Raw genomic sequence first — 16,088 nt, 5'->3', positions numbered from 1 at the left:
AGTATTCCTGCTGAAGTCTGATTTTCCTGTTCACCAACATAGCGGAGAAGCCATTTGTTGCACATTGTTTTCCTGTTCAGTAAAGTTTATTCATAGAAAAAAAAAAAAAAAATTGCGAAGTCCATGCTCTTCCACTACTTCGCCACCAGTTGGCGTGCTACCACGATACCCACCCTTTGCCGGCTACGCATGCGTACTCCAAGCTCCAGGAGGAGGTGGAGGAGGAGGAGGTGGAGGAGGAGGAGGCGGCTGTGGGATTCCGCCTGGTTCCGTAGGCTGGAGGAGAGCCGAGGAAAGACTACTACATCGGGCCGGGAAACTGGCGGAGTGTGGGCCGCATTGGGAGCGTACACCGGAGCGGTGACCCCCTTTATCCATTAGCAAGATGGTGATGGCGTATTTCCTGGACAATTTCTGGGTAAGCATTGATTTGCGCTCGCTTCCTGCCCGGTGTCCGGCCTCCTTTCCTCCCTTCCCTGCGGGCGACCACTGCTTGCACCTCAGGGGATGTGTGTGACAGGAGCTGGGCACGGCTGGTGCCCTGTGGGGGTGCAGCTGGCATTATGTTGGGGGGAGGGCTATTCTTAGTACATGGTGTGATATGTGACATTCTGGTATGGACTGTGTCAGCCATAAATTCTTCTCCATGTATAGCCTCACCTATTACCCCAAAAATGCGCGTATTACAGATTTTTTTCTTTTTCTTTTGCTCTGTTGTGATGACCCTATCTGCTGTCACTTATGCTGTGGAAGGGGTGACAGCCAATATAGTGGCGGCTCCTTCGGCACAAGCTCTGTCCCTATAAGTAACGAATGTCGCAAAACGGAATTACTAAACTTTATCTGCGTGGAAATCCATAGCCGAGCTGCCGTCTAAAGTGGCAGCAGGCTGTGCCATCCGGTTGGCGCTACACGCAGACGTCATGTGGAGGGACTCGCTTTCCTTAGGAATATACTAAGATTCACGCAATTTTCATCTGTCGAATGTGGCAGCACCGATCCATCTAGAGCAGGGATGCCCAACGTGCGGCTCTCCAACTGTTGTAAAACAACCCGAACTAATACCATGCTCTGCTGTAGGCAGTGTGGGCATGCTGGGAGTTGTAGTTATGCAACAGCTGGAGAGCCTCAGGTTGGCCATCCCTGATCTAGAGTAAAATGCGCCAGGATTGCAATTTGAGCCCTTGGCTTCTGTAATGTCAGTGTATGGCAGCAGCTATGCAGAGGTGGCGTGACCCTGTATTTCTATGGACTGCTGCTGCCACGCTGCATACAAAAATGCGGCGTGAGACCCTCGCCCCAGGGCGATACAGCACCAGAGACATACAGTACTTCAGCCTGTGATACAGGCCCATTGGAGTCTATGGGTCTGTGTAAAACCACTGACATGGATGGCCTCTGTGTTCTGTCAGTGGTTTTCACAGACTATGGCCTCATGCACACGGCCGTTGTTTTGGTCCGCATCCGAGCCGCAGTTTTGGCGGTTTGGATGCGGACTCATTCACTTCAATGGGGCCGCAAAAGATGCGGACAGCACTCCCTCCGTGTGCTGTCCGCATCCGTTGCTCCGTTCCATGGTCCGCAAAAAAATTAATAAAATAACCTGTCCTATTCTTGTCCGCGTTTTGCGGACAAGAATAGGCAGTTATATTAATGGCTGTCCGTGCCGTTCCGCAAATTGTGGAACGCACGCGACCGTTGTGTGTATTGTGAACCGCATAACACACAACGGTCGTGTGCATGAAGCCTATGGGTGGGAGACGTTCTGGAAACTAATTTTCAGCCTAGCAGTGTATGTGGAATATGGATGACACGTGGAGGGCAAATAATGGGCAAGTTGACCAAACACGAATCCTTCACGTACATCTTCACGGATGGTCCATCTTGTTATGGACGTGTGAAAGAGGCCTGATAATAAGTTACATGTGTGTACAGCGCCGCTCACATGAGACCGTCTCTAGCCCTCAGGACAGACTTGTTATATATATGCGGACAGCACGCGTCTGAAAAACGGACTTGTGAATGAGACCTTAGGGTGATGCATAGCACGGAGCACTCTGATCACCTGCCCTATCCCAGCCCTCACATTACACAAATCTGAGAAAAAGTACCATGCTGTTTAGCAGAAAAAAGTGGGTTTTTGGGCAAACTGTATGGGATAAGGGTCCATTCACGTGTCCGCATTCATTTTCAGAGGGGCCGCAAAAGATGCGGACAGCACACCGTGCACTTCCGTTCCGCGACCCTGCAAAAAAATAGAACATGTCCTATTGTTGTCCCTAGCCAAACTCGGGTTCAGTTCCAAGGCCCTTACTATGCGTCTGGTGCACGGACATTTGTGCGGTACTTTACAGTGTAGTTAAAGGTGAGTTACTGTGCGTGAAAGGAGGCATTTAAAGGGCATGTGCCAGTGCATCCATGCTGCCCGTGGCTCATGAAAGTATATTACACAAATGAAATATTGCTCATTTAGAATAGTTTAAAATTACTGGTAACCTAAATAAAAGGTTAGTTACCCTTTAAAAAAAGAAAAGTATCTATCACACAGTATGAACCATCTTCTATCTACTAGACGTCCGTGATGACATCTGTGACAAGATGGTCAGTGGTTCATCAGTATTTTGTACGTATTTCATCCATGTTCAGGATTTCCAGAGCATCTCCTTCCGATGGTTGGTGAAAACCACTGAGAACTTGGCTGCCACCTGTGTTGTCAGTGGTTTTCATGGACCTATAGACTTCGATGGACGTGTTTGGTCCACGTCACAGACCAAAGTGGTGCATGTCTCTGTTTTTTACACTGATGTGTGGATAAACACATTTCAGGTCCATTCACACGACTGTCCATTTTGAGGACTGCAAGACGCGGACAATGGCTGTGTGCACCCCGTATCACAGTGCAGAGCCATTGACTTCAATGGGTCCGCAATCCACAATCTGAAGATAGAAGATGTCCTATCTTTTGCAGCGCGGAAGCACACAGAAACTCTTGTGTCTGTATGACCATGCAACAGAAGATGGGACATTTCCTATTCTGCTCCCCCCTCCTCCTGTCACCTCACTAGTGACCCTGCTCCACCCTCCTCCTCCTGTCACCTCACTAGTGACCCTGCTCCCCCCTCCTCCTGTCACCTCACTAGTGACCCTGCTCCCCCCTCCTCCTGTCACCCCACTAGTGACCCTGCTCCCCCCTCCTCCTCCTGTCACCCCACTAGTGACCCTGCTCCCCCCTCCTCCTCCTGTCACCCCACTAGTGACCCTGCTCCCCCCCCTCCTCCTGTCACCCCACTAGTGACCCTGCTCCCCCCTCCTCCTGTCACCTCACTAGTGACCCTGCTCCCCCCTCCTCCTGTCACCTCACTAGTGACCCTGCTCCCCCCTCCTCCTGTCACCTCACTAGTGACCCTGCTCCCCCCTCCTCCTGTCACCTCACTAGTGACCCTGCTCCCCCCTCCTCTTGTCACCTCACTAGTGACCCTGCTCCCCCCTCCTCCTCCTGTCACCTCACTAGTGACCCTGCTCCCCCCTCTTCCTGTCACCTCACTAGTGACCCTGCTCCCCTCTCCTCCTGTCACTACACTAGTGACCCTGCTCCACCCTCCTCCTGTCACTTCACTAGTGACCCTGCTCCACCCTCCTCCTGTCACCTCACTAGTGACCCTGCTCCCCCCTCCTCCTGTCACCTCACTAGTGACCCTGCTCCCCCCTCCTCCTGTCACCTCACTAGTGACCCTGCTCCCCTCTCCTTCTGTCACCTCACTAGTGACCCTGCTCCCCTCTCCTTCTGTCACCTCACTAGTGACCCTGCTCCCCTCCTCCTCCTGTCACCTCACTAGTGACCCTGCTCCCCTCCTCCTCCTGTCACCTCACTAGTGACCCTGCTCCCCTCCTCCTCCTGTCACCTCACTAGTGACCCTGCTCCCCTCCTCCTCCTCCTGTCACCTCACTAGTGACCCTGCTCCCCTCCTCCTCCTCCTGTCACCTCACTAGTGACCCTGCTCCCCTCCTCCTCCTCTTGTCACCTCACTAGTGACCCTGCTCCCCTCCTCCTCCTCCTGTCACCTCACTAGTGACCCTGCTCCCCTCCTCCTCCTCCTGTCACCTCACTAGTGACCCTGCTCCCCTCCTCCTCCTCCTGTCACCTCACTAGTGACCCTGCTCCCCTCCTCCTCCTCCTGTCACCTCACTAGTGACCCTGCTCCCCTCCTCCTGTCACCTCACTAGTGACCCTGCTCCCCTCCTCCTGTCACCTCACTAGTGACCCTGCTCCCCTCCTCCTCCTCCTGTCACCTCACTAGTGACCCTGCTCCCCCCTCCTCCTGTCACCTCACTAGTGACCCTGCTCCCCCCTCCTCCTCCTCCTGTCACCTCACTAGTGACCCTGCTCCCCCCTCCCCCTCCTCCTGTCACCTCACTAGTGACCCTGCTCCCCCCTCCCCCTCCTCCTGTCACCTCACTAGTGACCCTGCTCCCCCCTCCCCCTCCTCCTGTCACCTCACTAGTGACCCTGCTCCCCCCTCCTCCTCCTGTCATCTCACTAGTGACCCTGCTCCCCCCTCCTCCTCCTGTCATCTCACTAGTGACCCTGCTCCCCCCTCCTCCTCCTGTCACCTCACTAGTGACCCTGCTCCCCCCTCCTCCTCCTGTCATCTCACTAGTGACCCTGCTCCCCCCTCCTCCTCCTGTCACCTCACTAGTGACCCTGCTCCCCCCCCCTCCTCCTGTCACCTCACTAGTGACCCTGCTCCCCCCCCCCTCCTCCTGTCACCTCACTAGTGACCCTGCTCCCCCCTCCTCCTCCTGTCACCTCACTAGTGACCCTGCTCCCCCCTCCTCCTCCTGTCACCTCACTAGTGACCCTGCTCCCCCCTCCTCCTCCTGTCACCTCACTAGTGACCCTGCTCCCCCCCCCTCCTCCTCCTGTCACCTCACTAGTGACCCTGCTCCCCCCTCCTCCTCCTGTCACCTCACTAGTGACCCTGCTCCCCCCTCCTCCTCCTGTCACCTCACTAGTGACCCTGCTCCCCCCTCCTCCTCCTGTCACCTCACTAGTGACCCTGCTCCCCCTCCTCCTCCTGTCACCTCACTAGTGACCCTGCTCCCCCCTCCTCCTCCTGTCACCTCACTAGTGACCCTGCTCCCCCCTCCTCCTCCTGTCACCTCACTAGTGACCCTGCTCCCCCCCTCCTCCTCCTGTCACCTCACTAGTGACCCTGCTCCCCCCTCCTCCTCCTGTCACCTCACTAGTGACCCTGCTCCCCCCTCCTCCTCCTGTCACCTCACTAGTGACCCTGCTCCCCCCTCCTCCTCCTGTCATCTCACTAGTGACCCTGCTCCCCCCTCCTCCTCCTGTCATCTCACTAGTGACCCTGCTCCCCCCTCCTCCTCCTGTCACCTCACTAGTGACCCTGCTCCCCCCTCCTCCTCCTGTCACCTCACTAGTGACCCTTCCCCCCCCCTCCTCCTGTCACCTCACTAGTGACCCTGCTCCCCCCTCCTCCTCCTGTCACCTCACTAGTGACCCTGCTCCCCCCTCCTCCTCCTGTCACCTCACTAGTGACCCTGCTCCCCCCCTCCTCCTCCTGTCACCTCACTAGTGACCCTGCTCCCCCCTCCTCCTCCTGTCACCTCACTAGTGACCCTGCTCCCCCCCTCCTCCTGTCACCACACAGGGAAGAAGCTGAACAGACTCCACCGACTATGATGGGATCCGTTCAGTATCTGTCTTTTTACCAGACAAAAAAGTGCTAAATACAAGGCTTTTTTGTCTGGTCTTTAGACAGAATCTGCAACAGAGGCTCCAACCGCAGCCTCCAACGCAGATGTGAACAAGCGCAGGCCTACCTATTATATATTTGTATTACTGCAGCTTTCGTACTCCTCCTCGGGTAAAAATACTCCTCAAAAATGCAAAAAACGTAGTGCGGCTTCTGGACCCTAAAATCAATGGGCACATGGGCTGTCCTTGGAGAACACAGACAGCACAGATCTGCGATTCAGAAGAGGTCTAAATCTGGGCCATAGTTTTAAAAACAGCCGGGTGCGGGGAAAGCGTCTGCTGGCGTCTCCGCTCCGCATTCTCCCCACTTCGCAGGTCTGTCTATACACAAATAGGGGAGACAGTCAACGGAGCAGGGAATAGCTCGAGAGTAACTCGAGTGCTTCAGAACAAGGCCTCATGCACATAATTGTATTTTTCCTCTGTGTGATATTTGCACTTTTGCTGACGGCACACTGACCCATTCATTTTTCGGATGATTGTGACCGTTCTGAAAATCCTAGAGCAGGGCCAATTCTGGGCCGTATTGTGGATGAGAATAACTATATTGGTGGGAGTGAGAAAAATGCTTTATGCGCTCAGAAGGTCTTGGTTAGAGTGGCATGTATTTCGGCGAGGATTTTCATTCCTGGCCATTCCACGTAGAAACTGCGTCAAGAATGGATGGGACACGTTTTTTTCCTGCGGTGCGGTTCCTAAAACTGCATGTGGGGGAAAAAGCAGCACCGTATGGTTTAATGTGCAGATTCCCCATTGAAAGTTATGGGGAAGTTCTGCGTTTGTTTTTGGCGAGGATCTTTGGTGCGGAATCTGTGCCAAAATCCTCGTCCAAAAAACTGTATGTGAACCCAGCCTTAAGTGTAGTGTTTGCCTTGTAGGATCAGGCTGGGTTGTCACACGTCCACAGCCGACGGTTCTAATGGACTTGTGCACATATTGGCTTTACCGGTGTTGATTACCACGTGTCGTCATCTTCATGGTGTATCATGCAATTACTGGGTCCTAGGAGGCCATTTTAGCGATATATTCTGTATGCATGTCATATATGCATTTGTTGAACAGGAATCTTTATTTGCACTGACATACGTGGCAAATGTGGTCTGAAAATGGGCGTCACAATCCACAGTGCCTAAAATCAGTTTTTACACTGTGTATATAAAGTTGCAACAAACCTGCAGGGGGTCATTTTACAAACAGATATACGCCACTTTTTGGCGTATATCTGTTGCAGATTACGCCTCAATCTGCGACTTTGCCCCTTTTTCCGCTTCCCACGCCGGGTCTAACAAAGGGGGAGGGGAAAAGGGCGGGCCGGCAGTCCCGTCTCATTTTCGACGCCTGTTTTAGGGGTAGAAAATGGTCTAAATCAGTGATGCTCAACCTGCGACCCTCCAGCTGTTGCCAAATTACAACTCCCAGCATGCTCGGACAGCCTACAGCAGGGCATGATGGGAGTTGTAGTTTTACAACAGCTGGAGGGCCGCAGGTTGGGCATCCCTGGTCCAAATCGACGGCCGCAAGGGAGCCGGCATAGATTTAGGTGTAAAGTCTGCCTAGGTTATGTAGAGGCCGGCGCCTCTACGTTACTTAGGCGCATGAACCCCCAGCGCAAGAGGGGGAAAACACTGGTGTTCATAAATGCCCCCCGCAGTGTGTGAACCCAGCCCAATAGACATCAGAAGGTGGATTCCGGGGACGCCTTCACACGCGGCAGATTTCTCCACCTGAAAATCCATTCCAGTCCTCTGGCGGCAAGCACCTGGACTTCTTCAAAGGTTCCTTCTGCTTTCTGGAACTGATGGCTGCGTGTGAAGACCTCCTAATATGGCCTCAGCGCTACCTACACCCCTCTCTTAAAGGGGCAGTTCATCGCAGGTTGTAGACATTAGGCTTCTTATGCTCAATGTCTCTGTATTTTCACAAGGGATCCGATATAGTGATATAGAAGTGCTGCTAAATCCCTGATGACGGTGCAGAGGGCGGGCCAGTAGCTGGAACAGAAAAGTATATACTGTAGGTACGGACCGGTACACGGCTATTCCTAGGGCACAACCTTTTATTGCAGTTTCAAGCGTTTACTTTAAAAGGCACCGCATGCTGTCTACTGCCGTATGTCTGTTCTGTGGTCTCTGTTTTGCGGACAAGAATAGACATTTTGTAGCATAGCGCAGGATCTGCGGAAGGGAAAATGCGGGATGCAATCAGTTGGTAGCCATGTTTTGCAGACCGCAAAAAAACGGATACAGTCGTGTGATTGAGGCCTTAGCCAGATTTCAGTTTTGTGGATTGGCACCTTGGAAAGTACTCATGTATGCTGGAAATAATAGTTCTATACTGTGTATTATGTGGACTGTGCCCTGCTGAAGCCCCCCTGCTCTTATTTGTTGACTTTCTGCCGGTGACTGGTGGGATAAGGTAACAGGATATGCATGTACCAAATACTTCTCACCACTTCCAGCCTGGAACTCAAGGAATGTAGCATTGTTTCTGAATGCAGCGCATATACCATCTTCTGACTGGCCGATGTACACGCTCCATTACACTAAGTAGCCTCTGATCGCTCTCTGATCCCACTGCTTCTTGATCCCCGTTTCTGCAGAGATGAACGTGGAATGAAATGATGAGCAGATGGTTCTCAGTAGCTGCCGTCTTCTGTGCCCAGAATTGCTGGACTTGAACCCCTGATTGCCAGACGTGCCTCCATGCTGGCCACAAATGTGTAATGTCACTTTGAAAATAAGTATGGCTGTCAAAGAAACGTAATGCTGTTTGGAGTTTGATATCTCTAAGCTTTCCTAATAATCTGCCCTCCAGGCACGAGGGATGGCCCTCAGAACTGGCAGCAGTCGATCGATACCGCCCGTGCTTGTCTACAGTGGTCAGAGGAGCAGTGCCGCCATCTAACCGTTTCCCAGCATCCTCCTTGCAGGCGCAGCATACTACGTGTTACCTTGAATTCACATCAGTTTCTTTAAAAGGGTTTTCCGACAGTTTACTACTGATGACCTCAGTATCTGATCGGTGGGGGTCTGACGAATGACGAAAACAAACGGCGTCCGTCAGACCCCCATTGATTTTAATAGGATGCTCTCACAGAGCCTCCAGCACAGATGTGAACAAAGCCTAAAAGTGTTCATTGAACAATTACAGTGGGGAATTTTCTTTTCTGACCTCAGAATGCCTGCAGGGAACCCCAGTGACTGTCGATGCCGGAATGAGGTATAATTTAAAAGATAAGTATATCATTATCCCTATAATGACCCCCCGGATGCCCAGGCACCTCATATAGGTTATACTTACCCTGCTCCCCGACACCCGCATTGCTCCCGATTTCTGCACAGCCGCCACTGTATCTCCCCGTCATGCGGATGAAAACATCTTGGGGAGGGGGGGCGCTAATATCGGCCAATAGCAGGCCGCGACAGGGACAAGCCTCCCTAGCGTCACCCGTGATTCAGTAAAATCTGTAATTTATACATTTTATAGCTCTGCTTTTTCCACCTCCTGTGAAGAGCTATCGGTACAGGAGGGAGGGGTTATCAGTGACTGACACTTATACACACAATCCAGTCTCTGATAACCCCTTCTTCCTGTACCTATAGCTGTTCACAGGAGGTGGAAAAAGCAGAGATGAATGTATAAATTACAGGTTTTACTAAATATTTTCCCACAAAACTATATTGGTCTGCTCATCTCCTCCTGCTCTATAACATGGTGCTTCCAGATTGCTTAGCATTTTGTGGTGACAGGTCCTCTCCAAAATGCAAGTAAGGGATCTTTCGCTTCATCGCTATTTATTTCTCTTCTTCTGCTATGTTATAGGAATAATAGAAGTGCTGGATTTGGCACATAATGGACAGGAACGGAGCCTAAAAGACCCCATTGACTATAATGGGATCCGTTTAGGTTTCCGTTGTGGAGAAAGGGTAAGGTAAGGTAAGGGTGCAGACCCGCGCAAGGCAATGGCCGTTTTGTGTTAGGCTATTTTTTCTTTGGCTTTTCTCCTGTGGTCAGACTGCAGGTCACACGATGCAACAGCAGCCAGGAACGGGGTCCAATATTGTGCATTAAAGCAGCTGGTGGTTCACTGCAGTACCATATGCCTCGTGTAATTAAAAAATGGGGATCACCTCAATTTGCTGCAGACAGTTCCAGACCCATTCAACTTCCGCACCGCAAAAAATACATGTTTTATTTTTTTGTGGTCCTCAGGCACGGAGAGAAACCCCACAGACGCACTCCATAGTGCTTCCGTGCCTCTGTTGCGCACCACCCCTTTCCGGATAGCAGACCCATTCAAGTGAATGGATCCTCCTCCGTGATGCGATGTGCACCCGGTGGGGCCCGTATATTGCGGACCTGCTGTTCGTGGACCGCAATACAGGCATGGCCAGGCAACGGCCATGTGCATGAGCCATTAGACTGATGCCAGAAGTGGAGCATTATACCAGATCATCTGTGAAAAAATGTTATTGTCCATTTAAGGAGCATACATCTGGGCCTCCAGTCTCTTTCTTCTGGCACAGGAGGGGAAACTGATGACAAAACTGATCCCATTGTTTCCTATGGGGTTATTTTTTTTGTCTGGTGGCATCACACGTGACACTGATTGTTGCATGTGTGACTTTTCGTTGTCAGTCTATGCGCACCATATTTTTTGCATATTTCTTTTGTTTATCCATCACATGGTTTACACCTTTTGTTCTTTTTATGGGGTTATCCTCTTCTAACAGCTGATTGTGGGGGTTCCGAGTAGGCTTGAGTGACTGAGTGTCTTTTCGTAAAAAACTTTGTCGATAATGCTCTTTAAGTAGAGCATTAAAATGAATGGGCTCTGTGTAGGCAAAATTCTAGCGCAAATTTTGGCCAAGATGAATTTTGCCTACGTGGAGCCCAGAAACGGCAATACCGATGAAGTTTTCTAATGAATCGATGCTCAAGCCTAGTCCTGGGTGTCGGTCCCCGGCAGATCTGATATTGATGACTTCTCCTAAGAATAGATCATCAAAAATTTTTCCAGGATAACCCCATTAAGGCCCCCATATACATTAGTGCAGTGTTTCCCAACCAGCGTGCCTCCAGCTGTTGCAAAACTACACCTCCCAGCATGCCCGCATAGAGCTGGAGGCACGCTGGTTGGGAAACACTGCATTAGTGTATTGTCGCCCAACCCTGCCACGAATGGTGGGTTCAGCCAACAGTCTATTATGCATGGAGAGCTCCTGACTTTCCCCTGACAGATAATGTCCGGGTGACTTGGGTATAACAAAGATCAGGCGGAGTGAATATTTATGTCTGATCCTTTTGTTCTCCCTGGAGATAAGCTGGGCTTTCTTTGCTCTCCCCACTGAATAAATATACACATTCAGCAGAGCTGGGAGGGAGTTGATGAATTGGCTGACAGCTATTGAATGTATATGGCCGCCCTTAGGCTAGGTGCAAACATGGGACTGCATGACAGCTACAATGCCATTTTTTTGCTTATGGTTATCCGAAATCTCTGCCGTGCGCAATGCAGCCACCATATGTACACCCATTCCCTAAGTATCCTCCAGAAGTCATGAGTTGAGTGTATCTCATAGAAGAAACCTTTGGCAGTACAGGAATTCTTGGACACGGGTTGTGAAACCTTAGTTTACAGGATATAGAAAATACATAGGATGTTGGGTATCTGAAGGTGTCACCAGTATTCCCACAGACGTTCTCATCCCTGTAATCCTTGTATCATCTTCCTGAGTTCATCAGCCCTTCTTTAGCAAGGTGCGATTGTTGCCTTTCAGGACAATAGGGAACTACATTGTATGCAGTTTCCTATTCTTCTGGACTTTCGGCTACAAAGATCTAACCCGAGCAGGAGTGCAGTTGTAGAGGAACCCAACCTTATCATACATACAATGGCCTCTGACCAGACATGAGCAAATTGGTTCATTCATGAAAAAGATATCTTGAGCAGAGAGGGACATCTGACCCAGTCCTGTCCACCTGTGTCCCTCCTGCTCAGCTGCTGCTACCAAAGCAGAGACTGTGCATGCGCTGCTGCACTTCCAGGTAGTAGTAACCACATATTTCCCCCCTGTAGTACTAGGATTTCTCTCTACAATTTTGTTCCAGTAGTAAGAGGCCCAGCATCCCCTAATTATAGTAATAGCAGTATGATCCCTCCCCTTCTCCCATCTGTAGTAGCAGGAGTATTAATAGTAACAGGGTTCCCCACTGTCCTCCTGTTGAAGTAGGGCTCCACACTTATCCCGCACTAGTAGTAGAAGGAGCCCCCTTTTCCCCCAGTAGTGATAGCAGAAGCCTGGTCACTCCCACCTTACCCCCAGTGTTGGGGTACTTTCACACTTGCATCGCCAGAACTGCCTGCCAGATACGGAAATCCGTATGCAAACAAATATCATTTGTAGATGGATCCGGATCCGTCTGACAAATGCATTGAATTTCCGGATCCGTCTCTTCGGTGTCATCCAGAAAAACAGATCCGGTATTTATTTTTCTCGCATTTTTAAAGGTCTGCGCATGTGCAGGGAACACTTGGTATCGGATCCGGCATTAATACATTTCAATAGAAATTATTGCCGGATCCGGCATTCCGGCAAGTGTTCCAGGATTTTGGCTGGAGAAAATACCGCAGCATGCTGCAGTATTTTCTCCGGCCAAATACCGTAAGAGGGACTGAACTGAAGACATCCTGATGCATACTGAACGGATTGCTTTCCATCCAGAATGCATTAGGATAAAACTGATCAGTTTTTTTTCCGGTATTGAGCCCCTAGGACCGAACTCAATACAGGAAAACAAAAACGCTAGTGTGAAAGTACCCTTAGTAGCATTCTCAACTAGTAGCAACAGTAGGATCCCCTTTCCCCCAGTAGTAGTAGCTCCAGCAACCTCCCTTTTCTAACGTCAGTTATATCCAGCCATGGCTCCTTACGGGACACTGGTAGCGGCAATCAACCACAACTGTACTCCTACAGAAATATAAACGGGAATTCAGCCCTCACATCACGCCTAAAGCCACCGACACAACAGAAAGCCTCTGTGGCACTGCATCATAAAACTGTGGTAAAACGTGCAGTATTGCACTACCTCTGTGTGAACACAGCTGTAAGGATTTAGTCAGATCCCATCAAAGGTAATCCAGTAAGCATTTCCCCAAGAATACTCCTTGGATCTTTTCCTGTTTTTGCTGACTGAAGGGAGACTGGATCTCGGTAGTAGGTGTCCTTGAGGGAGCTGGGTAGGTCACGGGCCTCTTAGGGCTCTTTCACACCTGCGTTATTGTCTTCCGGCATAGAGTTCCGTCGTCGGGACTCTATGCCGGAAGAATACTGATCAGGATTATCCTAATGCATTCTGAATGGAGTGAAATCCGTTCAGGATGCATCAGGATGTCTTCAGTTCCGGTACGGAACGTTTTTTGGCCGGAGAAAATACCGCAGCATGCTGCGCTTTTTGCTCCGGCCAAAAATCCTAAAGACTTGCCGCAAGGCCGGATCCGGGATCAATGCCCATTGAAAGGCATTGATCCGGATCCGGCTTTAAGCTAAACGTCGTTTCGGCGCATTGCCGGAGCCGACATTTAGCTTTTTCAGAGTGGTTACCATGGCTGCCGGGACGCTAAAGTCCTGACAGCCATGGTAAGTGTAGCGGGGAGCAGGGGAGCAGCATACTTACCGTCCGTGCGGCTCCCCGGGCGCTCCAGAGTGACGTCAGGGCGCCCCAAGCGCATGGATCACGTGATCACATGGATCACGTCATCCATGCGCATGGGGCGCTCTGACGTCACTCTGGAGCGCCCCGGGAGCCGCACGGACGGTAAGTATACCGCTCCCCCGCTCCCCGCTCCTACTATGGCAACCAGGACTTTAATAGCGTCCTGGGTGCCATAGTAACACTGAACGCATTTGGAAGACGGTTCCGTCTTCAAATGCTTTCAGTACACTTGCGTTGTTACGGATCCGGCAGGCACCTCCGGCAACGGAAGTGCATGCCGGATCCCAACAACGCAAGTGTGAAAGAGGCCTACCCGTGTATGAGCAGCTCACCTCAAAGGCCCTACCACTCCAGACTACAGATTAACTTTTATGACCTCATTTCTTGTTCATTCATTATTTTTCCTCCTTTTGGTTGAATTCCCATTTCTCTAAGGTTAGGAAATGTACTTGTTCCTTAATGACAAGTTCCCCGGTGCTGCTCACGTATTAACGTCTTATTCTTTTCTTCATGGCCTGCCAGAATCCTTTGTCTTAATCATAGAGCCGCACGACAATGTAATCATAGAGCAGCACCTTACAGGACATGGTGCACCTTAGTTTGACAGCAAGTATGGGTGTAAGGTGCATGACACATATATTAACTGGTTTGACGGTTTTATGTGCCTTTGTGTAGTTGACTGTAAGGCAGCCGCCTCTTAAAGGCATAGGGCCAGATTTATCATTAGCTCAGGTCAGAATAATGGAGTGAAAAAGTCCCCAAAAAAGTCCCAAACGCTAAAACTGCGCACAAATTTGCGACTTTTTTTCTGCTCTGCACTATGCTCGCCAGTTTTCTGAAAGTTGGCGTGTTTTCTTATGTAAATGAATCTCTAGACAGATTTACTATTGGGACTATTTAAAAAGTCGCAATTTCACTCCAGTGAGGACCATGCTTATCTTATGAGACTTTTTAATAGAACATGCGACTTTTTCATAAAACTTGTGACTTTTTGGTAAAGATGTGCGACTTTTGTAAAGCTGCTTACTGACGGATAAACTGCTACCGTCAAAACCACATTTATTACAGTCTTAAAGGGCCGATCATAAATCTGACTTGGCTAAAACTGACTTTAGCCATATGTTAAAGTGGAGTGAGCTGTCAGAGTAATGATAAATCTGGCCCATAGTATATTTATAACAGATTGGCTAGACTAATCCCAGTAGGCAATGCACATAGAAAGCAGGTGCCTGACAAGGGACCAAAGTGGAATTTTGGGGGTGTACCATTTGGTTTATCCAACTTGCCTACCACTTTGAAGGGGCAATTTTTTATTTTATTTTTTTACTGTGACGCAAACCATAATTAAGGCAAAAAACTACACTTTAATGTGCAAAAGAATTCACCCTCCGAGAGCCAATACTTTATGGAGCCACCTTTTGGCTGCAATTTCAGATGCAAGTCTCTTGGGATAAGTCTCTATTAGGGATCGACCGATATTGATTTTTTAGGGCCGATACCGATACCGATAATTTGTGAACTTTCAGGCCGATAGCCGATAATTTATACCGATATTCTGGGAATTTTCATTTTTGAGAAAAAAAAAAAATTCATACACAAATCTGCTGAAAATTAATATGTTTATTGTTAATGTGTATTTTGGTTTATTGTTAATGTGTATTTTTTTTTTTATAAATCTTTTTCATTTATACTTAATATTTTTGTATTTTTTTTTTTTACTAACTTTTAGCCCCCTTAGGGACTAGAACCCTTGTCCTATTCCCCCTGATAGATCTCTATCAGGGTGAATAGGAGCTCACACTGTCCCTGCTGCTCTGTGCTTTGTGCACACAGCAGCATGGAGCTTATCATGGCAGCCAGGGCTTCAATAGCGTCCTGGCTGCCATGGTAACCGATCGGAGCCCCAGGCTTACACTGCTGGGGCTCCTATCGGAGGAGCAGGGGAGAGGGGATCCTGTGGCCACTGCCACCAATGAGTAATACTGGGTGGGGGGGAGGGGCGCACTGCGCCACCAATGTTTTTACTATTGGCCGGGATTGGGGTGGGGGGCGCACTGCGCCACCAATGATTAATACTGGGGGGAGCACTGCGCCACCAATGAAGAGGAGTCTTTCATTCATTCATATACAGGAGGCGGGAGCTGGCTGCAGAATCACATAGCCGGCTCCCGACCTCTATGAGCGGTGGCTGCGATCCGCGGCACCTGAGGAGTTAACTACCGCGGACCGCAGCTGCCGTTCATAGAGGTCGGGAGCCGGCTATGTGATTCTGCAGTCAGCTCCCGCCTCCTGTATATGAATGAATGAAAGGCTTATCTTCATTGGTGGTGCAGCGGCCACAGCCCCTCCCCTCCTCTTGTCTCCTCTCCTGCTATTGGCGGCAGCAGCAGCACAGGGGGAGGAGACACTGCTTCCTTCTCCCCTGTGCTGCGGAGGGAACACAGAACGCGCTGAGAGCAGCGCGTTCTGTGTTCCCCATACGTTATCGGTATATCGGCAAAATAGATGCCGATACCGATAACGTTCAAAATCCTTAATATCGGCCGATAATATCGGCCAAACCGATAATCGGTCGATCCCTAGTCTCTATTCT

At 50.1% G+C, this 16,088-nt stretch overlaps 1 protein-coding gene across 1 annotated transcript in view; it reads left to right on the top strand.

Moving 5' to 3' along the window:
• Positions 1-231: 231 nt before the first annotated feature.
• Positions 232-16,088, top strand: part of FCHO2 (FCH and mu domain containing endocytic adaptor 2) — a 187,504-nt gene continuing 171,647 nt past the window's right edge. The window contains exon 1 of the mRNA XM_040421467.1: positions 232-418. Within this exon, the coding sequence (XP_040277401.1) occupies positions 386-418 (33 nt within the window). The 5' untranslated portion in view covers positions 232-385. The remainder of the gene's footprint in view (positions 419-16,088) is intronic.

The sequence above is a fragment of the Bufo bufo genome, chromosome 2, assembly GCF_905171765.1.
Source record: "Bufo bufo chromosome 2, aBufBuf1.1, whole genome shotgun sequence".
Classification (NCBI taxonomy): Eukaryota; Metazoa; Chordata; class Amphibia; order Anura; family Bufonidae; genus Bufo; species Bufo bufo.
The sequence above is the reverse complement of the archived record's forward strand: the minus strand, read 5'-3'. Positions and strand labels throughout refer to the sequence as shown.